The sequence below is a fragment of the Oncorhynchus gorbuscha genome, linkage group LG19 (genome assembly GCF_021184085.1).
Source record: "Oncorhynchus gorbuscha isolate QuinsamMale2020 ecotype Even-year linkage group LG19, OgorEven_v1.0, whole genome shotgun sequence".
NCBI classification, from domain to species: domain Eukaryota; kingdom Metazoa; phylum Chordata; class Actinopteri; order Salmoniformes; family Salmonidae; genus Oncorhynchus; species Oncorhynchus gorbuscha.
The window spans coordinates 62,034,056-62,057,430 of record NC_060191.1 but is presented as its reverse complement, the minus strand read 5'-3'; the positions used below and the strand labels follow the sequence as shown (position 1 = coordinate 62,057,430).

The 23,375-nt window shown below is 47.6% G+C and overlaps 1 protein-coding gene across 1 annotated transcript; it reads right to left on the bottom strand.

Annotated features, from left to right (window-relative positions):
• Positions 1-12,791: 12,791 nt before the first annotated feature.
• On the bottom strand, positions 12,792-18,781 carry LOC124004947 (flocculation protein FLO11-like). Its single transcript, XM_046313751.1, has 5 exons — positions 18,511-18,781; positions 14,502-15,053; positions 14,062-14,448; positions 13,621-13,953; positions 12,792-13,567 (listed from the first exon to the last, which is right to left on the bottom strand). The coding sequence occupies exons 1-5, from the start codon at positions 18,779-18,781 to the stop codon at positions 12,792-12,794; spliced, it is 2,319 nt and encodes a 772-aa protein (XP_046169707.1).
• Positions 18,782-23,375: the final 4,594 nt, after the last annotated feature.

Sequence of the window (23,375 nt, the reverse complement as noted above, 5' to 3'; positions counted from 1 at the left end):
CTGTTCATTCAATATACTGTGTTAGAAAGAAAGGGATTGCCTCAGGGATACCCTTCCTGTTCCTTCAATGGTCTCACATTGTTAGATTGATTACCGGTCTCCTCTCAGGTTTCAGATATACTGTGTTAGAAAAGCACAGGGATTGCCTCACTGCTTCAATATACTGTGTTAGAAAGAAAGGGATCGCCTCACTGTTCCTTCAATATACTGTGTTAGAAAGAAAGGGATAGCCTCACTGTTCCTTCAATATACTGTGTTAGAAAGGGATAGCCTCACTGTTCCTTCAATATACTGTGTTAGAAAGGGATAGCCTCACTGTTCCTTCAATATACTGTGTTAGAAAGGGATAGCTTCACTGTTCCTTCAATATACTGTGTTAGAAAGGGATAGCCTTACTGTTCCTTCAATATACTGTGTTAGATAGAAAGGGATCGCCTCACTGTTCATTCAATATACTGTGTTAGAAAGAAAGGGATTGCCTCACTGTTCCTTCAATATACTGTGTTAGAAAGAAAGGGATCGCCTCACTGTTCCTTCAATATACTGTGTTAGAAAGAAAGGGATAGCCTCACTGTTCCTTCAATATACTGTGTTAGAAAGAAAGGGATCGCCTCACTGTTCCTTCAATATACTATGTTAGAAAGGGATCGCCTTACTGTTCCTTCAATATACTGTGTTAGAAAGAAAGGGATAGCCTCACTGTTCCTTCAATATACTGTGTTAGAAAGGGATAGCCTCACTGTTCCTTCAATATACTGTGTTAGAAAGAAAGGGATCGCCTCACTGTTCCTTCAATATACTGTGCTGTTAGAATCTGTTGTGCTGTTGACTTTGGAACAGCTGATAAGCTGCAGGGGTTCAACACATACAGGTGGAGATGGATGGGGTGTTTTGGTGTACTGGGTTGTAAGGGCTTAGGTGTCACTTGAACATTGTAGTCAGTTTAATGCAAACAGTTCAGTGGTCAGTGAGTGGTGAATAAAGTAACCAAGTTACTCTAGTACAATGTAACACCTACCTGTATAGAATGTATCCACTGGTCTGTAATGATCCATTATGGTGCAGCATGTTGAGAATGAGTGGATATCCTGATGCTAGTCAGGTCAGCTCATAATGGCTGGGATCAGCTCAGTGCTCAACTCCTCTGCACCTCACATCATCATCATCATCATCATCATCATCATCATCATCATCCTCAGTAACAGCAGCAGTGGATGGTAGGTTGAGGCTGAGCATAGAGCTGCTCCATGATGAAGCATCTCACCCTAAAAAGCATAGCTATTTTAAGCACTACACTCATAAATAATGTAATATTGCAGCCAGGAACCTTTGATCTGAGCTTGTGTTCCCAGGGGACAGTATCGTGTGTTACACCAGAGGAAGTTCAGAGATAATCATGTGTGGGTTAAAGTGTGGTTTGTGTGTGAGAGAGAGAGAGAGAGAGAGAGAGAGAGAGAGAGAGAGAGAGAGAGAGAGAGAGAGAGAGAGAGAGAGAGAGAGAGAGAGAGAGAGAGAGAGAGAGAGAGAGAGAGAGAGAGAGAGAGAGAGAGAGAGAGAGAGAGAGAGAGAGAGAGAGAGAGAGAAAGAGAGAAAGAGAGAGATATGTCTCAGTATCAACCTGTCTCAGAATAAACCCAAAGGTCTTTCTGGCACTTCAAAAAAATCTCTCTCTCTCCATCTGACACACACTCACATATGCACAGGCACTCACACAAACGCACACAAAGACACAGTCTGTGTTCTCACCCTAACTTTGAGGTGCAAGAACATCTTCCTGAAGCTCTAGAACTTGATGGCTGCTTATCTGACCTCACTGCTGCTGCAACTAAACTCTCACAGCTATGTGTATGTGATGTGGTATATTTGAGAAGAACATTGTGATGTGTGTGAGTATGTAAATGAGTGTATTGTAATACATGCACTGCAATATATTTTTGAGAGGGTGTCTGCACAGCATGTGTGTAATGGGTGTAGGTATGTACACGTGTGTGTGTGTGTGTGTGTGTGTGTGTGTGTGTGTGTGTGTGTGTGTGTGTGTGTGTGTGTGTGTGTGTGTGTGTGTGTGTGTGTGTGTGTGTGTGTGTGTGTGTGTGTGTGTGTGTGTGTGTGTGTGTGTGTGTGTGTGTGTCCTGGTTTGGTAATGGTAACTAACTCAGCTGTCAGTTTCCTGGGGTGCCGGTTGCAGTGGAGAACTACATACGCATTACAAGAATATGTAGAGAGAGGGAGAAAGAGAGAATATGAAATAAAAACAAGACTCGTCTTTACAAGGGTCCCAGCCTGGCTAGATTGTTCTGGAATGGCAACACACACAACACCTCCACCACTTTTCAATGACAGCCTTCGCCACGTCCAATCTCTCTCACAAAGGAGACCATTCATCAGTCCATTAGAGAAAGGGCTCACCTGTCTCCCCGTTCTCTCTCTCTTCCACATACACACACACACACAAAACACAGTTCCTATTGGGCAGAGCCACACTACGCTGACCTCAACACAAAGCAATCAGCCAGAGGACTGACTCAACACTGACCTGAGGGATAAACCCACCTTAACACCGAACTCTCACCAGCTGTGAATACAATAGAAGACTGAGCATTAAGCTGAGCACGCTGGAAACTAGACACGTTAAGAGTGAAATTGACATTGACCATTTTGGCTAAACAAATTAAATATTTTATTTAACAATAATCACTCAGTCACACTAACCTTGACTATTCAGTTTACCTAACACCACACGCTTGCCTCTGACTCCCCTGATCATAGACAGTGAATTGCTTGGCCTTTTACAGACCTAATGGCTGGATTTAGAAATAGATAAATGACCTGCAACAATCTTTCGGCTCAAATGACACCTCCACTCCTCCCTCTCTCCTACTCCCATCCCATCCCCCTCTCATCTCCTCCCTCTATCCATCTCCCGTCCACCTCCCCCACAATCCCATCACCTGTTATTATGAGTTTCCATATTCCTATATCTGTCCCAATATCATTCATCTGGTTTCTAACTGTACACACTGACATGTCAGTCAATACTTCTATAGTGGCAGAGCAGGCACTGACCACCAACTTTTCCCAATCTCACCTGATACACAGACACATACATACTGTATATACCCTCATTAACCACCAACCTCCATATATACCCTCATTAACCACCAACCTCCATATATACCCTAATGTATACCCTCCTTAACCACCAACCTCCATATATACCCTCCTTAACCATCAACCTCCATATATACCCTCATTCATACCCTCATTAACCACCAACCTCCATATATACCCTCATTAATCACCAACCTCCATATATACCCTCATTAACCACCAACCTCCATATATACCCTCATTAACCACCAACCTCCATATATACCCTCATTCATACCCTCATTAACCACCAACCTCCATATATACCCTCATTCATACCCTCATTAACCACCAACCTCCATATATACCCTCATTAACCACCAACCTCCATATATACCCTAATGTATACCCTCCTTAACCACCAACCTCCATATATACCCTCCTTAACCATCAACCTCCATATATACCCTCATTAACCACCAACCTCCATATATACCCTCATTCATACCCTCATTAACCACCAACCTCCATATATACCCTAATGTATACCCTCCTTAACCACCAACCTCCATATATACCCTCATTCATACCCTCCTTAACCACCAACCTCCATATATACCCTCATTAATCACCAACCTCCATATATACCCTCATTAACCACCAACCTCCATATATACCCTCATTAACCACCAACATCCATATATACCCTCATTAACCACCAACCTCCATATATACCCTAATGTGTACCCTCCTTAACCACCAACCTCCATATATACCCTCATTAACCACCAACCTCCATATATACCTTCATTCATACCCTCATTAACCACCAACATCCATATATACCCTCATTAACCACCAACCACCATGTCACAGGATGTTTGTGGCACCTTAATTGGGGAGAACGGGCACATGGGAATGACTGGAGCAATGTCAGTGGAATGGTATCAAATACACCAAACACATGGTTTCCAGGCCCATTCTCCCCTCAACAGCCTCCACTGCTCCATATATACCCTCACCGCCTGCCCCCACTACATACATATACATTCACAGACTACAGAACACACACACCCACCTCAACCACCTCCCACCCCCCTTCACACACTCTCATTGGATTTCACAGGAGAGCAGATTATCATCTGTGGTCCTGCTGACTCTGTGTTCAGTCTCTCCTCTCCATTCGTACCGAACAAGCCCCACTCTGGGCAGGTTTCCAGAGGAGGTAGTGGGAGGAAGGGGGGGTTGGCTGATCCTCCCGTTTGTGTTGCTCTTTTCTGGTGTTGAGGCATGGCGTCTCTCCCCCTGACCAGCCAGGGGCCTGGTAATGACTGTGCTTACTGCAGTCCAGGGGGGAGCAGATGGCGACAGATGGACCGCTGTAAGAATCAAGGTGTTGTAGCTACACACGCAGAGCATTTTGGAACAGCACGGATTCCATTAAACCCCCTATTATGATAATTGTGTTGTGTGTGAAAATGGAGAGTGGGGACTAGGGGGATCTGGGCGTCGACACTGGTAGTTAACATACATGGCTGACTGGATATTCTTAGCATACTGACAATTTATGATAATGGTTAGTGTGTGTGTGTGTGTGTGTGTGTGTGTGTGTGTGTGTGTGTGTGTGTGTGTGTGTGTGTGTGTGTGTGTGTGTGTGTGTGTGTGTGTGTGTGTGTGTGTGTGTGTGTGTGTGTGTGTGTGTGTGTGTGTGTGTGTGTCAAATCAAATCAAATTGTATTTGTCACATGCAGATGTTAATGTGAATGTAGCGAAATGCTTGTGCTTCTAGTTCCGACAATGCAGTAATAACCAACAAGTAATCTAACTAACAATTCCAAAACTACTGTCTTATACACAGTGTAAGGGGATAAAGAATATGTACATAAATATATATGAATGAGTGATGGTACAGAGCAGCCTAGGCAAGATACAGTAGATGGTATCGAGTACAGTATATACATATGAGATGAGTATGTAAACAAAGTGGCATAGTTAAAGTGGCTAGTGATACATGTATTACATAAGGATGCAGTAGATGATATAGAGTACAGTATATACGTATGCATATGAGATGAATAATGTAGGGTATGTTACATTATATTAGGTAGCATTGTTTAAAGTAGCTAGTGATATATTTTACATCATTTCCCATCAATTCCCATTATTAAAGTGGCTGGAGTTGAGTCAGTGTCAGTGTCAGTGTGTTGGCAGCAGCCACTCAATGTTAGTGGTGGCTGTTTAACAGTCTGATGGCCTTGAGATAGAAGCTGTTTTTCAGTCTCAGCTTTGATGAGACTTTGGTCCCAGCTTTGGTCCCAGCTTTGGTCCCAGCTTTGATGCACCTGTACTGACCTCGCCTTCTGGATGATAGCGGGGTGAACAGGCAGTGGCTCGGGTGGTTGTTGTCCTTGATGATCTTTATGGACTTCCTGTAACATCGGGTGGTGTAGGTGTCCTGGATGCGGTGATGCGTTGTGCAGACCTCACTATCCTCTGGAGAGCCTTACGGTTGTGGGCGGAGCAGTTGCCGTACCAGGCGGTGATACAGCCCGCCAGGATGCTCTCGATTGTGCATCTGTAGAAGTTTGTGAGTGCTTTTGGTGACAAGCCAAATTTCTTCAGCCTCCTGAGGTTGAAGAGGCGCTGCTGCGCCTTCTTCACGATGCTGTTTGTGTGAGTGGACCAATTCAGTTTGTCTGTGATGTGTATGCTGAGGAACTTAAAACTTGCTACCCTCTCCACTACTGTTCCATCGATGTGGATAGGGGGGTGTTCCCTCTGCTGTTTCCTGAAGTCCACAATCATCTCCTTCGTTTTGTTGATGTTGAGTGTGAGGTTATTTTCCTGACACCACACTCCGAGGGCCCTCACCTCCTCCCTGTAGGCCGTCTCGTCGTTGTTGGTAATCAAGCCTACCACTGTCGTGTCGTCCGCAAACTTAATGATTGAGTTGGAGGCGTGCGTGGCCACGCAGTCATGGGTGAACAGGGAGTACAGGAGAGGGCTCAGAACACACCCTTGTGGGGCCCCAGTGTTGAGGATCAGCGGGGTGGAGATGTTGTTGCCTACCCTCACCACCTGGGGGCGGCCCGTCAGGAAGTCCAGTACCCAGTTGCACAGGGCGGGGTCGAGACCCAGGGTCTCGAGCTTGATGACGAGCTTGGAGGGTACTATGGTGTTGAATGCCAAGCTGTTGTCGATGAACAGCATTCTCACATAGGTATTCCTCTTGTCCAGATGGGTAAGGGCAGTGTGCAGTGTGGTTGAGATTGCATCGTCTGTGGACCTATTCGGGCGGTAAGCAAATTGGAGTGGGTCTAAGGTGTCAGGTAGGGTGGAGGTGATATGGTCCTTGACTCAAAGCACTTCATGATGACGGAAGTGAGTGCTACGGGGCGGTAGTCCTTTAGCTCAGTTACCTTAGCTTTCTTGGGAAGAGGAACAATGGTGGCCCTCTTGAAGCATGTGGGAACAGCAGACTGGTATAGGGATTGATTGAATATGTCCGTAAACACACCGGCCAGCTGGTCTGCGCATGCTCTGAGGGCGCGGCCTTCTGGGCCTGCAGCCTTGCGAGGGTTAACACGTTTAAATGTCTTACTCATCTCGGCTGCAGTGAAGGCGAGTCCGCATGTTTTCGTTGCAGGCCGTGTCAGTGGCACTGTATTGTCCTCAAAGCGGGCAAAAAAGTGATTTAGTCTGCCTGGGAGCAAGACATCCTGGTCCGTGACTGGGCTGGTTTTCTTCTTGTAGTCCGTGATTGACTGTAGACCCTGCCACATGCCTCTTGTGTCTGAGCCGTTGAATTGAGATTCTACTTTGTCTCTGTACTGATGCTTAGGTTGTTTGATAGCCTTGCGGAGGGAATAGCTGCACTGTTTGTATTCGGACATGTTACCAGTCACCTTGCCCTGATTAAAAGTAGTGGTTCGCGCTTTCAGTTTCACGCGAACGCTGCCGTCAATCCACAGTTTCTGGTTAGGGAATGTTTTAATCGTTGCTATGGGAACGACATCTTCAACGCACGTTCTAAGAACTCGCACACCGAATCAGCGTATTCGTCAATGTTGTTATCTGACGCAATACGAAACATATCCCAGTCCACGTAATGGAAGCAGTCTTGGAGTGTGGAGTCAGCTTGGTCGGACCAGCGTTGGACAGACCTCAGCGTGGGAGCTTCTTTTTTTAGTTTCTGTCTGTAGGCAGGGATCAAGAAAATGGAGTCGTGGTCAGCTTTTCCGAAAGGAGGGCGGGGCAGGGCCTTATATGTGTTGCGGAAGTTAGAGTAACAATGATCCAAGGTTTTTCCACCCCTGGTTGCGCAATCGATATGCTGATCAAATTTAGGGAGTCTTGTTTTCAGATTAGCCTTGTTAAAATCCCCAGCTACAATGAATGCAGCCTCCGGATAAATGGATTCCAGTTTGCAAAGAGTCAAATAAAGTTCGTTCAGAGCCATCGATGTGTCTGCTTGGGGGGGGATATATATACGGCTGTGATTATAATCGAAGATAATTCTCTTGGTAGATAATGTGGTCGACATTTGATTGTGAGGAATTCTAAATCAGGTGAACAGAAGAATTTGAGTTCCTGTATGTTTCTTTCATCACACCATGTCTCGTTAGCCATAAGGCATACGCCCCCGCCCCTCTTCTTACCAGAAAGAAGTTTGTTTCTGTCGGTGCGATGCGTGGAGAAACCCGCTGGCTGCACCGGCTCCGATAGCGTCTCTCCAGTGAGCCATGTTTCCGTGAAGCAAAGAACGTTACAGTCTCTGATGTCCCTCTGGAATGCTACCCTTGCTCGGATTTCATCAACCTTGTTGTCAAGAGACTGGACATTGGCGAGAAGAATGCTAGGGAGTGGTGCACGATGTGCCCGTCTCCGGAGTCTGACCAGAAGAACGCCTCGTTTCCCTCTTTTACGGAGTCCTTTTTTTGGGTCACCGCATGGGATCCATTCCGTTGTCCTGGTTGAAAGGCAGAAAACAGCATCCGCGTCGCGAAAATCATATTCTTGGTCGTACTGATAGTGAGTTGACGCTGATCTTATATTCAGTAGTTCTTCTCGACTGTATGTAATGAAACCTACGATGACCTGAGGTATTAATGTAAGAAATAATACGGAATCATTTTTTAAAAAATAAATAAATAAAAACTGCATAGTTTCCTAGGAACGCGAAGCGAGGCGGCCATCTCTATCGGCGCCGGAAGTACCGGAAGTACCAGTGTGTGTGTGTGTGTGTCTGTGTCTGTGTCTGTGTCTGTGTCTGTGTCTGTGTGTGTGTGTGTGTGTGTGTGTGTGTGTGTGTGTGTGTGTGTGTGTGTGTGTGTGTGTGTGTGTGTGTGTGTGTGTGTGTGTGTGTGTGTGTGTGTGTGTGTGTGTGTGTGTGTGTGTGTGTGTGTGTGTGTGTGTGTGGCTCTCACACACATGCCCTCCCAGCATGATCTCTGACCTCATCTCTGCAGCACAGGTTCGTATACCCCTGTCGTGTCTTTGGCTATGCCGGATTAAGTGATATGACATGCTATTCTATAAAATAATTTCTCAGTAATTAATATTACCTGATTGAGCTAATAATGTAAATGAAATTAACTAGAGAGTCGAGCACAACAAAATAATATTTATAGAGCTGTTATCTTCCGAATAAACTCTTAAAGACCTAGTATTGTTTTCACTATACATTTTACCTCTTGGGGATGTTATTCGAAAACATAATGTTAACTTTCACTGCTATGCGGATGACACACAGCTGTACATTTCAATGAAACATGGTGAAGCCCCAAAATTGCCCTCGCTAGAAGCATGTGTTTCAGACATAAGGAAGTGGATGGCTGCAAACTTTCTACTATTAAACTCGGACAAAACAGAGATGCTTGTTCTAGGTCCCAAGAAACAAAGAGATCTTCTGTTGAATCTGACAATTAATCTTAATGGTTGTACAGTCGTCTTAAATAAAACTGTGAAGGACCTCGGCGTTACTCTGGACCCTGATCTCTCTTTTGAAGAACATATCAAGACCATTTCGAGGACAGCTTTTTTCCATCTACGTAATATTGCAAACATCAGAAATTTTCTGTCCAAAAATGATGCAGAAAAATGAATCCATGCTTTTGTCACTTCTAGGTTAGACTACTGCAATGCTCTACTTTCCGGCTACCCGGATAAAGCACTAATTAAACTTCAGTTAGTGCTAAATACGGCTGCTAGAATCCTGACTAGAACCAAAAAAAAATTATCATATTACTCCAGTGCTAGCCTCTCTACACTGGCTTCCTGTCAAAGCAAGGGCTGATTTTAAGGTGTTACTGCTAACCTACAAGGCATTACATGGGCTTGCTCCTACCTATCTCTCTGATTTGGTCCTGCCGTACATACCTACACGTACGCTACGGTCACAAGACGCAGGCCTCCTAATTGTCCCTAGAATTTCTAAGCAAACAGCTGGAGGCAGGGCTTTCTCCTATAGAGCTCCATTTTTATGGAACGGTCTGCCTACCCATGTCAGAGAAGCAAACTCGGTCTCAACCTTTAAGTCTTTACTGAAGACTCATCTCTTCAGTGGGTCATATGATTGAGTGTAGTCTGGCCCAGGAGTGGGAAGGTGAACGGAAAGGCTCTGGAGCAACGAACCGCCCTTGCAGTCTCTGCCTGGCCGGTTCCCCTCTTTCCACTGGGATTCTCTGCCTCTAACCCTATTACAGGGGCTGAGTCACTGGCTTACTGGGGCTCTCTCATGCCGTCCCTGCAGGGGGTGCGTCACCTGAGTGGGTTGATTCACTGTTATGGTCATCCTGTCTGGGTTGGCGCCCCGCCATTGGGTTGTGCCGTGGAGGAGATTGTTGTGGGCTATACTCAGCCTTGTCTCAGGATGGTAAGTTGGTGGTTGAAGATATCCCTCTTGTGGTGTGGGGGCTGTGCTTTGGCAAAGTGGGTGGGGTTATATCCTTCCTGTTTGGCCCTGTCCGGGGGTGTCCTCAGATGGGGCCACAGTGTCTCCTGTCCCCTCCTGTCTCAGCCTCCAGTATTTATGCTGCAGTAGTTTGTGTCGGGGGGCTAGGGTCAGTTTGTTATATCTGGAGTACTTCTCCTGTCCTATTCGGTGTCCTGTGTGAATCTAAGTGTGCATTCTCTAATTCTCTCCTTCTTTCTTTCTCTCTCTCGGAGGACCTGAGCCCTAGGACCATGCCCCAGGACTACCTGACATGATGACTCCTTGCTGTCCCCAGTCCACCTGGCCATGCTGCTGCTCCAGTTTCAACTGACCTGAGCCCTAGGACCGTGCCCCAGGACTACCTGACATGATGACTCCTTGCTGTCCCCGGTCCACCTGACTGTGCTGCTGCTCCAGTTTCAACTGTTCTGCCTTGTTATTATTCGACCATGCTGGTCATTTATGAACATTTGAACATCTTGGCCATGTTCTGTTATAATCTCCACCCGGCACAGCCAGAAGAGGACTGGCCACCCCACATAGCCTGGTTCCTCTCTAGGTTTCTTCCTAGGTTTTGGCCTTTCTAGGGAGTTTTTCCTAGCCACTGTGCTTCTACACCTGCATTGCTTGCTGTTTGGGGTTTTAGGCTGGGTTTCTGTACAGCACTTTGAGATATCAGCTGATGTACGAAGGGATATATAAATCAATTTGATTTGATTTGATTTGATACCAATAGCAGTCAATATTAATCGTCATCTTAATTCAGTCTCATCTGAAAGTTGTCAATTCTTGGTTATCTACACGAACCCTGGCTAACAAGTTCAATCAGCAATACAAAATTGGGTTTAATTATTTATTTACTAAATACCTAACTAATCACACAGAATTACACATACGCTTAATTAAATCATAACTTGATTACAAATTACGTCATAAACGAAAACATCCCTAGCGGACGGAACAGATATGACAGCTTGTTACACAAAAGAAAAGGGCTGGGTTTGAGTGAAAGAGCGGGAAGACTGAGGAACAAAGGGCGAAGTTGTGCTATCATAAATACAGTATCTTATGCATTCTAAATTACCCCCCATTTTGAAAAGGAAAATGCAATAAATATTTACTCTGAGCTGCGCTTCGGTAGGTTGGTGGTAGATGGAAGGCCGTGTTGTCCAACCAAGTCCTTTGTCCTTTGAAGAATGTCTCTGGTGGCCATTTGCATACGTTGTAGTAACGTTGTTGTGTGATATACGGGATACTTTGTCTGTTCCTTCCTAACCCTCGTTTGCGTCTGCTGTTGCTAACTCAACAGCTAGGAGGTATCACTTCTGTAGTGAATAAGAGTTCAAAGTTCATACCATTCGCAACCAAAGCTCATGCTGATGTTGGCTTCCTTCTGTAGTTATTATCTGAACCATTCTGACATCGGACCGTCATCCTCACGTCCTCGGAACAGGAGGTTATATTGTTGTCAAGGGCTTATATAGGAAGGGAGAGGAGAGCGTGTTTGAAAGGTTTTATAGCCCATGTCCCTTCATAGGGGCGGGCCACTGATTGAGCAGAGCCCTATCTTATGAAAACCCAAATATCACATTTTAGAAGCTAAAATCATATTTCATCCCATCACGAATAATTTCATATTCAAACATTTAAATTGAACAACAATTCCATGTAAATCCGATAACTCTGATGTGTAGACTTTCCACTGTAGAGTTTGTCATCTTATCATTGATGAGAATGTCTCAGATGACAACCGAACTGACAACATATTCATTAAGTAACACCACATATGTTCAATTGGTCGGATTACCAGAATATAGTTCATTTCCCCCCATCGTCTGATGTTCCCAGATTCTCTATGTTAACCAAAGGTTTTGCAAATGTAACATCAGTAGGGTAGAGAGTGGAAAAAGGGGGAAAGAGGTATTTATGACTGTCATAAACCTACCCCCAGGCCAACGTCATGACACCCCTGTTCTGTAATAGGAAACAGGAGACCTTCCATTATATGCATTATCAACCACACCTTGCTGCTGGTTTCATGTACTGCAAAAAAGGCACCTTGATGTACATTTACAGTGGGGAGAACAAGTACTTGATACACTGCCAATTTTGCAGGTTTCCCACTTATAAAGCATGTAGAGGTCTGTAATTTTTATCATAGGTACACTTCAACTGTGAGAGACGGAATCTAAAACAAGGTCCAGTGAACAGGTCCCTTCATCTAGATCTTGTACTACTATGTCGGTCCATCTACGCTGGACCGGTTCAGATGCAGTGCTTTGATTGACTCTGGGGCTGATGGGCCGAAGCATCCGGAAACATAATCAGTTTTGCCTTAGATGGAATCCAGAAAATCACATTGTATGATTTTGAAGTAATTAATTTGCATTCTATTGCATTGGGGATGAGGCTGGCTCGGTCGTGAGCTCTCTGAGGGGTACATCTGGGGCAGGAGGGGGATGAAGCTGGCTCGATATTGAGCACTCTGGGGGGTACATCTGGTGCGGAGGGGGGGATGAGTCTGGCTCGGTAGTGAGCTCTCTGATGGGTACATCTGGGGCATGAGGGGGATGAAGCTGGCTCGGTAGTGAGCTCTCTGAAGGGTACATCTGGGGCATGAGGGGGATGAAGCTGGCTCGGTAGTGAGCTCTCTGAGGGGTTACATCTGGGGCGGGAGGAGGATGAGGCTGGCACAGTAGTGAGCTCTCTGAGGGGTACATCTGGGGCACGAGGGGGATGAAGCTGGCTCGGTAGTGAGCTCTCTGTGGGGTTACATCTGGGGCGGGAGGAGGATGAGGCTGGCTCGGTAGTGAGCTCTCTTATGGGTACATCTGGGGCGGGAGGGGGATGAGGCTGGATCGGTAGTGAGCTCTCTGATGGGTACATCTGGGGCGGGAGGAGGATGAGGCTGGATCGGTAGTGAGCTCTCTGATGCGTACATCTGGGGCGGGAGGAGGATGAGGCTGGATCGGTAGTGAGTTCTCTGAGGGGTACATCTGGGGTGGGAGGGGGATGAGGCTGGCTCGGTAGTGAGCTCTCTGATGGGTACATCTGGGGCGGGAGGAGGATGAGGCTGGCTTGGTCGTGAGCTCTCTGAGGGGTACATCTGGTGTGTTAGGGGGATGAAGCTGGCTCGGTAGTTAGCTCTCTGAGGGGTACATCTGGGGTGGGAGGGGTATGAGGCTGGCTCGGTAGTGAGCTCTCTGATGGGTACATCTGGGGCGGGAGGGGGATGAGGCTGGCTCGGTAGTGAGCTCTCTGAGGGGTACATCTGGGGCGGGAGGGGGATGAAGCTGGCTTGGTAGTGAGCTCTCTGAGGGGTACATCTGGGGTGGGAGGGGGATGAGGCTGGCTCGGTAGTGAGCTCTCTGATGGGTACATCTGGGGCGGGAGGAGGATGAGGCTGGCTCGGTCGTGAGCTCTCTGAGGGGTACATCTGGGGTGGGAGGGGGATGAAGCTAGCTCGGTAGTTAGCTCTCTGAGGGGTACATCTGGGGTGGGAGGGGGATGAGGCTGGCTCAGTAGTGAGCTCTCTGATGGGTACATCTGGGGCGGGAGGGGGATGAGGCTGGATTGGTAGTGAGCTCTCCGATGGGTACATCTGGGGCGGGAGGAGGATGAGGCTGGATCGGTAGTGAGCTCTCTGAAGGGTACACCTGGGGCGGGAGGAGGATGAGGCTGGCTCGGTCGTGAGCTCTCTGAGGGGTACATCTGGGGTGGGAGGGGGATGAAGCTGGCTCGGTAGTTAGCTCTCTGAGGGGTACATCTGGGGTGGGAGGGGGATGAGGCTGGCTCGGTAGTGAGCTCTCTGATGGGTACATCTGGGGTGGGAGGGGGATGAAGCTGGCTCGGTAGTGAGCTCTCTGAGGGGTACATCTGGGGCGGGAGGGGGATGAAGCTGGCTCGGTAGTGAGCTCTCTGTGGGGTTACATCTGGGGCGGGAGGAGGATGAGGCTGGCTCGGTAGTGAGCTCTCTTATGGGTACATCTGGGGCGGGAGGGGGATGAAGCTGGCTCAGTAGTGAGCTCTCTGAGGGGTACATCTGGGGTGGGAGGGGGATGAGGCTGGCTCGGTAGTGAGCTCTCTAATGGGTACATCTGGGGCGGGAGGGGGATGAGGCTGGCTCGGTCGTGAGCTCTCTGAGGGGTACATCTGGGGCGGGAGGGGAATGAGGCTGGCTCGGTAGTGAGCTCTCTGATGGGTACATCTGGGGCGGGAGGAGGATGAGGCTGGCTCGGTCATGAGCTCTCTGAGGGGTACATCTGGGGTGGGAGGGGGATGAAGCTGGCTCGGTAGTAAGCTCTCTGAGGGGTACATCTGGGGTGGGAGGGGGATGAGGCTGGCTCGGTAGTGAGCTCTCTGATGGGTACATCTGGGGCGGGAGGGGGATGAGGCTGGCTCGGTAGTGAGCTCTCTGAGGGGTACATCTGGGGCGGGAGGGGGATGAGGCTGGCTCAGTAGTGAGCTCTCTGATGGGTACATCTGGGGCGGGAGGGGGATGAGGCTGGATTGGTAGTGAGCTCTCCGATGGGTACATCTGGGGCGGGAGGAGGATGAGGCTGGATCGGTAGTGAGCTCTCTGATGGGTACACCTGGGGCGGGAGGAGGATGAGGCTGGATCGGTAGTGAGCTCTCTGAGGGGTACATCTGGGGTGGGAGGGGGATGAGGCTGGCTCGGTAGTGAGCTCTCTGATGGGTACATCTGGGGCGGGAGGAGGATGAGGCTGGCTCGGTCGTGAGCTCTCTGAGGGGTACATCTGGGGTGGGAGGGGGATGAAGCTGGCTCGGTAGTTAGCTCTCTGAGGGGTACATCTGGGGTGGGAGGGGGATGAGGCTGGCTCGGTAGTGAGCTCTCTGATGGGTACATCTGGCGCGGGAGGGGGATGAGGCTGGCTCGGTAGTGAGCTCTCTGAGGGGTACATCTGGGGCGGGAGGGGGATGAAGCTGGCTCGGTAGTGAGCTCTCTGAGGGGTACATCTGGGGTGGGAGGGGGATGAGGCTGGCTCGGTAGTGAGCTCTCTAATGGGTACATCTGGGGTGGGAGGGGGATACACAGTCTGAGATAATACCTATACATAGACATACCAGTGATTTCATACAACATATGACTAATACATACAATATTGTTTAAAGATGGTGATAAATATTTGATTTGGAATCTAGGACCCCTTTATGTTAGCTTGGGGGCGGGGGGGTTCTACTAAGCTAACTTTACATTGCTAACCTTTGATTTGATTTGATTGGATCCAAACACTCCTTTAAAACAATGTGCGACTGACTGATGACCGACAGTAGCAAGAGGTTTGTTTGCTTACTTAAACTAGAGATATGTTTGTTTGCATTGGATGTATCTCAATCCGCCAGTGTCGCACTTCCGCGGTTTCATCTGCGATGAAAGGTGGCAGAGCTAGAGTGTTTGTCAGACCATGAGACATCCCGAAAATCAGTCTTCTCACATAAACTTCTGTAGCGTATGAACGGTTTGACCTAATAAACTATCATGACCACTCTATGGAAAGACGAGACTCCCAGGTGAGAATCTCGTTTTGTTATATGACCCCCGCAAGTGTCAGGAGACCCATCTGAAATGGGTACCTTCGATGTGCCAACTTCTGTTTGGTAGCGTCCGAACCGTTTGGGCTACAAACTAATGGGACTAGTGAAAAGGGGAGATGCTCATGTTCTCCGTTTTGCTCTACGACCCCGACAATTGTCACCGGACAGGTCTGATGGTAACCGATACCGGTTTTAAAAACTAATGGAAGTATGAGGGCTTCTTATGATTTCTTTTTTGACTGTCCTTTTGCCATTTCTGAATGTGTTATTCAGTGCGTTTCTATGGGCTTTAGTAGTAAAGTCCAAAACCAATATTTTATCAAATATTTATTATATAATTTGTTTTGATACCTAAATTTGTTTTGATTCCTAAATTTCCAAATCAAATAGCCATTGTATGATCATCTTTAAAAACTATTCCATCTGTCAGTTTAGCACCCCCCCACCCCCATGTCTTAGGCTCTATATAATGAAACATATTCTTTATCTCCCCACTCACTTTATTTCTTTACTATTCAATCATCAATGTAGGTGTATAAATCGGCCCTTTAATCTTTTGTAGTTAATAATAATAATAATAATAATATATGCCATTTAGCAGACACTTTTATCCAAAGCGACTTACAGTCATGTGTGCATACATTCTACGTATGGGTGGTCCCGGGGATCGAACCCACTACCCTGGCGTTACAAGCGCCATGCTCTACCAACTGAGCTACAGAAGGAATATTGCTATTATTATTATCATCTATCCTGCAGTCCATACTCAGGCTTCCACTGAATTTAGTTATCTTTGTAGTCCAACCTCCTGAAAGCATTCAAAACACAAACACAATTCATATCATTCAATCAGCAAGCTGTCATGCTGGCTAAAGTAATTACAAGCAAATATGCTATAAAGGAAATACAGTCGAAAGGGATATGTTTTTTTGTCCAAACAAAAGTTCATGTTGGACGACAATCATCCTCTATACACTACCATTTCTCTACCTCCCACTGTGAAGCATGGCGCAATGAAATGTAATCAAACTATTCCAGCCGTTCCGGAGAACAGAATGGCCTTTAAATGCTCCTCAAACTTTCATTACATAAGTGTCTCTTTCAACCACAACACTGGTGTAGTACCAAAACGCACTCTGCATCTCCAGTTTCCCCTAAGCGCCAGCAGTAAACACAAGCACTTCATTTTCCCTCTCCAAAGAAGTAACGGCATAGCCTTGTAAAATTGCCTTCCTGTTGAGTTAATTATTTGAGACCCCCCCCGATAGCTAATGGCACCCATGAAATACTGTTCTTGTTTTTTCATTTTTTATGAAATAAATTGCTAAGTAGATCCTCTGTGAGAGTTGATAGTGGCATATGTAAATGACAGTGTGCTGTCACCACAGTGATATGGTTTGAGAACAGGCTTTGAATAATTCAAATTAGACCTCAGACTATAAACAAACACTTCCAGATGTCCTGCTGGTTTACTGGTCCTCCCTGACCCTAGATACACACACACACACACACACACACACACACACACACACACACACACACACACACACACACACACACACACACACACACACACACACACACACACACACACACACACACACACACACACACACACACACACACACTGGCATGCTCACTCATTCTTGAGGAGTGGCGTCACGCCGTGACCATAGAGAGCCATTGTTTCTCTATGGTGCATTAGGTCAAGGTGTGACTGGGGGTGATCTAGTTTATTTATTTCTATGTGGTGTTCTAGTTTATTTTCTATGTTGGTGATTTGTATGATTCCCAATTAGATGCAGTTGGTTATCGTTGGTTATCGTTGGCTCTCTAATTGGGGATCATATTTAGGTTGCATTTTTCCCAACTGTGTTTGTGGGACATTATTTTGTGTTTTGTGCACCACGTTTCGTTGTTAGTTTATTGATTTATTGTTGCTAAGTGTCACATTATAATAAATATGTGGAACTCAACATCCGCTGAGCCTTGGTCCGTCTCTCCTCACGTACGTGACAGAATATCCCACAACAACAGGGCCAAGCAGCATGCCCAGGAGGAGAAGGGATCCTGGACATGGGAGGAGGTCTTAGATGGGAAGGTATCCTGGACTTGGGAGGAAATCATGGCAGGACAGGATTTCCTTCCTTGGCGGCAGACGCAAGGAGAGAAGGGAGGACAGCGACGACGCCGGGGTTCACGGCCACAGAGAACGCCCAAAAAACAGCCCAAAAATACTTTTTGGGGGGGGGCACAAGGGGTGGTTGGCGGATCCGAGGAGTGAACCAGAGCCAGTCTGGGGGAAGAGGGAGAAACCAGGTTTCCAGTGCGCCTTCACAACCCAGTACTTCCTGTGCCAGCTCCTCGCACTAGGCCTCCAGTGTGCTTCCCCAGTACAGTGCGCCAGAGCGCCAGAGATTCTGGCGACGTTCACAGTCCAGAGCTTCATGCGATGGTTCACAGTCCAGAGCTTCCGGCGACGGTCCACAGTCCGGAACCTCCTGCGATGGTCCACAGTCCTGAGCCTCCTGCGACGGTCCACAGTCCGGAACCTCCTGCGAAGGTCCACAGTCCGGAACCTCCAGCGAGGGTCCACAGTCCAGAAACTCCAGCGACGGTCCACAGTCCGGAACCTCCAGCGAGGGTCAACGGTCTGGAGCTTCCAGGCAGGGCGTCCAGTCCTGCTTCAGGGCAGGAGTCTTCCTCCGCGCCGGTGCCCAGTCCAGCTCCAGGGCAGGAGCCTTCCTCTGCACCGATGTCCAGGCCAGGGCTGGTGTCCAGTCCAGCTCCATGGCAGGAGCCTTCCTCTGCACCGATGTCCAGGCCAGGGCTGGTATCCAGTCCAGCTCCAGGGCAGGAGCCTTCCTATGTGCCGGTGCCCAGTCCAGGCACAGCGTCCAGTCCCGCTCCATGGCAGGAGCCTTCCTCTGCACCGATGTCCAGGCCAGGGCTGATGTCCACTCCCGCTCCATGGCAGAAGCCTTCTTCTGCACCGATGTCCAGGCCAGGGCTGGTGTCCAGTCCCGCTTCATGGCAGGAGCCTTCCTCTGCACCGATGTCCAGGCCAGGGCTGGCGTCCAGTCCTGCTCCAGGGCAGGAGCCTTCCTCTGCACCGATGTCTAGGCCAGGGCTGGTGTCCAGTCCCGCTCCATGGCAGGAGCCTTCCTTGACACCGAGGTCCAGTCTAGGCACAGTGTTCAGCATGGGTCCACGGCTGGATCCGCGGGATGAGCGGGCTCTTTGGCCCGCACCAGAGCCACCACCAAAGCTGGTGGATCCGTGAGCTGAGCGTGTTCTTCATCCCGATGCTGGCATATCCGCGGGATGAGTGGGTTCTTCATCCCGCACCAGAGCCGCCACTGATGCTGGTGGATCCGCGAGCTGAGTGGGTACTTCGCCCCGCACCGGAGCCGCCATCTACACTAATCACGCCCCCTACCCTTCCCATATGATTTCAGGTTTTGTGGCCGGAGTCTGCACCTTTGAGGGAGTGGGGGTAGTATCACGCCCTGACCATAGAGAGACATTGTTTCTCTATGGTGTAGTAGGTCCGTGACTGGGGGTGATCTAGTTTATTTATTTCTATGTGGTGTTCTAGTTTATTTTCTATGTTGGTGATTTGAATGATTCCCAATTAGAGGCAGCTCGTAATCGTTGTCTCTCATTGGGGATCATATTTAGGTTGCATTTTTACCACCTGTGATTGTGGGATATTATTTTGTGTTTTGTGCATGTGCACCACGTATTCACCTTTCGTTGTTAGTTTATTGATTTATTGTTGCTAAGTTTCACTTTATAATAAATATGTGGAACTCAACATCCGCTGCGCCCCTGGTCCGTCTCTCCTCACGTACGTAGCAAGTGGAGGCAGGGTTTTGCAGCTGAGTGTTTCTTAAGAAGCTGAACCGTCCCCTAGATATAAAACAACTACATGTGTTACATAGGTCATTTACAGTTTTTTTCAATCACTTTGGCACTAATTTCAGAACCTTGTGGTCATCTTTCAAAACTCTAGACACAAAACTCAAAACGGTCATCACTTGTAACACAGGCTCTCCAATGTTCAAAACATTGCATTGTGCATTCATATCGTTAAAGAAACCTGGCACTTGCAGAATCATTGGTTCAAATAACTCATTTATCATGAAATACCATTGGAACATTAATTTAGATCACCCACACACAAGATACGGAGAGTTTCACTGTGAAATATCTTAGTACAAAATATGTGATACATGTTTCATAATAGTACTACACGTAAATGCATCACAGTAAAATAACTAGTAGAGAGGACACTGCAGAGACAGTGGAATCATTGAACAATATCTGAAATGTGTTAATGAAGTACAATAACATCACAGTATAGGTTTCTTTGAATCCAAGCTAAAATAATTAGCTACAAAAAATGTAAAAAACTACAGTAAAACATTAACCGCAGTGTGCCTCACCTGGCTTACTATAAAAAGCTACACAAAGGATTGATTACTGTACTTCTATATTTCTATCAGCCATGTCTTCTCATCCACATCACAATGTGTCACGCCTGCTCCCGCTCTGCCCCCATCGTGCTCGAGGGCGCCGGGCTCCCCAGCATTACGCACTCCTGCCACCATCCTTACGCACCTCTGCTTCCCTCGTCACATGCATCAGTGATCATTTGGACTCACCTGGACTCAATCACCTGTTATTTCCTTCCTTATATGTGTCTGTCCCCCAGCTCTGTTCCCAGCTTCCACATGAATGTCCGTATGTCGTTTTGTTACCCTTGTGCTGACGCTGTTCCTGTCTTGTTCCTTGTCTGTTCCTCATTAAATGTTTGACTCCGCGTACCTGCTTCTCGACTCCAGCGCCGGTCCTTACACAATGGATGTTTTCATTAGCTAAACATCTTGGGAAGAATATTTGGGCATGAATCCAGGCCTGACACTGGTCTGCCGTGATGTTATTGCTTGCGTCATCCATGGCCTGGAGAAGGGTGGCTTGTTCGTGAGGGCGCCTATCATATACCTTCCACCTCCATGTGGAGAAAAATTCCTCAATCGGGTTAAGGAAAGGAGAGTATGGGGGTAAGTACAGGATGGTAAATTGTGGATGGGCCAGAAACCATGCTTGCACCATTTGAGCATGGTGGAAACTGACATTATCCCACACAATGACATAGTTCATACCATCATCTCTACAGACCTGATTTAGCTCATCAAAGAAGGTTACAAGGATAGCTGCATTATATGATCCAATACCAGGTCTGCATCCCACCAAACCATCTTCCGATATAGCTGCACACATGGTGATGTTGGTTCCACGTTGTCCAGGTACTTGGATGATTGTCCACTGGCAAATGAAATTCCGACCTCTCCAACATGTCTTGGCCAGGTTGATGCCTGCCTCATCCAAAAAGAGGAATTTGTGATGGTTTTTGTCAGCATCCAGCTCCATCACCCTCTAAAAAGACAGTTTGGAAAGAGAATTACTGATTACAATGATGTAGAATTTGGGGGGAATTTTTCACAACAGGCATCTTGAAACTGAACATACCTGAACATACTCAGTCCTCAGTTGCTTCACTCTGTCTGCATTTCTTTCAAAAGGCACACGGTATAGCTGTTTTAGAAACCCTGGTGCCTTTTCAGCATGCCTGCAATAGTCAGCAAACTTATGGCTTCCACATTGTTGAACATGTCGTCATTGTCCAAGATGTGCTGCCGAATTTCTGTAAGGCGAATATCATTTCTGTCCTGAACCAAATTGACCACAGCCCGCTCTTGTTGGTCAGTCACAATTTTGCCTCTGCCTCCCCTTATTTGTCCTAGTCTCAATTCTGCAGGGAAAATTACAGTAAGAACACATTAAGTCACATCACCTAATCACACATTGGCATGCAGTATACAGACATTTGACAATTGAGAGTAGCCTAATGTTTAGTGCATGCTGAAGACTTACCGGTTCCCATAGCGGAAAGGTCTAATGATTGAGGCCACTGTTAATCTTCTGAGGTTTGGTTGAATCATTGTAGCTGCCTCAGTCATCGTCATACCATGATTTACGACCTGGTCTACAACTTTTGCTTGTATTTCATTGGACACTCCTTGCTGTTGCTGCCCATGTCTTGGTCCGTGGCCTTGTCCTTTACCATATTCCCCCACACCTCTCAAACGAGGCCCATAACCACCTCTCAGAAGGGGTGCTTGTCCCCTGCCACTCCATTGACCACCAGGTCTTCCTCCTCCCACTGCTTGACCTCTACTGTGACCTGGATCACCTGCCGGCTCCATGTTATTGCTATGTTGTTGTAGGTGAATACCACTCATTTCACTATACACTCGTACCACAATGTGAAATCAATCATCAGTAGTGAGTTGGCAGTATTGGAAAAGCATTTACAGGGGCCTGCATACATACACTCACTGGCCACTTTATTAGGTACACCTGTGTGTTAACTCAAATGGCCTGTTCCTTCGAACAGCGAATCATGTGGCTGCCTGCAACTCAATATATAGAGTATATAGAGTAGAGAGCTCTAGTTGTTGTTCTGCTTAAAACAGTGGTGTGCAGAAGGGCATCTCTTAACGTACTAAATCAAATCAAATCAAATCAAATTTATTTATATAGCCCTTCGTACATCAGCTGATATCTCAAAGTGCTGTACAGAAACCCAGCCTAAAACCCCAAACAGCAAACAATGCAGGTGTAAAAGCACGGTGGCTAGGAAAAACTCCCTAGAAAGGCCAAAACCTAGGAAGAAACCTAGAGAGGAACCGGGCTATGTGGGGTGGCCAGTCCTCTTCTGGCTGTGCCGGGTAGAGATTATAACAGAAAATGACCAAGATGTTCAAATGTTCATAAATGACCAGCATGGTCAAATAATAATAAGGCAGAACAGTTGAAACTGGAGCAGCAGCACAGTCAGGTGGACTGGGGACAGCAAGGAGCCATCATGTCAGGTAGTCCTGGGGCACGGTCCTAGGGCTCAGGTCCTCCGAGAGAGAGAAAGAAAGAGAGAATTAGAGAGAGCATATGTGGGGTGGCCAGTCCTCTTCTGGCTGTGCCGGGTGGAGATTATAACAGAACGTGGCCAAGATGTTCAAATGTTCATAAATGACCAGCATGGTTGAATAATAGCAAGGCAGAACAGTTGAAACTGGAGCAGGAGCATGGCCAGGTGGACTGGGGACAGCAAGGAGTCCTCATGTCAGGTAGTCCTGGGACATGGTCCTAGGGCCCAGGCCAGTTGAAACTGGAGCAGCAGCATGGCCAGGTGGACTGGGGACAGCAAGGAGTCATCATGTCAGGTAGTCCTGGGGCATGGTTCTAGGGCTCAGGTCCTCCGAGAGAGAGAAAGAAGGAGAGAAGGAGAGAATTAGAGAACGCACACTTAGATTTACACAGGACACCGAATAGGACAGGAGAAGTACTCCAGATAAACAAACTGACCCTAGCCCCCGACACATAAACTACTGCAGCATAAATACTGGAGGCTGAGACAGGAGGGGTCAGGAGACACTGTGGCCCCATCCGAGGACACCCCCGGACAGGGCCAAACAGGAAGGATATAACCCCACCCACTTTGCCAAAGCACAGCCCCCACACCACTAGAGGGAAATCTACAACCACCAACTTACCATCCTGAGACAAGGCCGAGTATAGCCCACAAAGATCTCCGACACGGTACAACCCAAAGGGGGGAAACCCAGACAGGCCGACCACAACAGTGAATCAACCCACCCAGGTGACGCACCCCCCAGGGACGGCACGAGAGAGCCCCAGCAAGCCAGTGACTCAGCCCCGTAACAGGGTTAGA

Coding starts and splice junctions, on each gene's coding strand:
- LOC124004947 (XM_046313751.1), bottom strand. CDS start 18,781: ATGCTGAACACTGTGCCTAGACTGGACCTCGGTGTCAAGGAAGGCTCC. Junction 14,449..14,501: donor ATCCCCCTCCCGCCCCAGAT/GTACCCATCAGA, acceptor CTCCCGCCCCAG/ATGTACCCCTCAGAGAGCTC. Junction 13,954..14,061: donor ATCCCCCTCCCACCCCAGAT/GTACCCCTCAGA, acceptor CTCCCGCCCCAG/ATGTAACCCCACAGAGAGCT.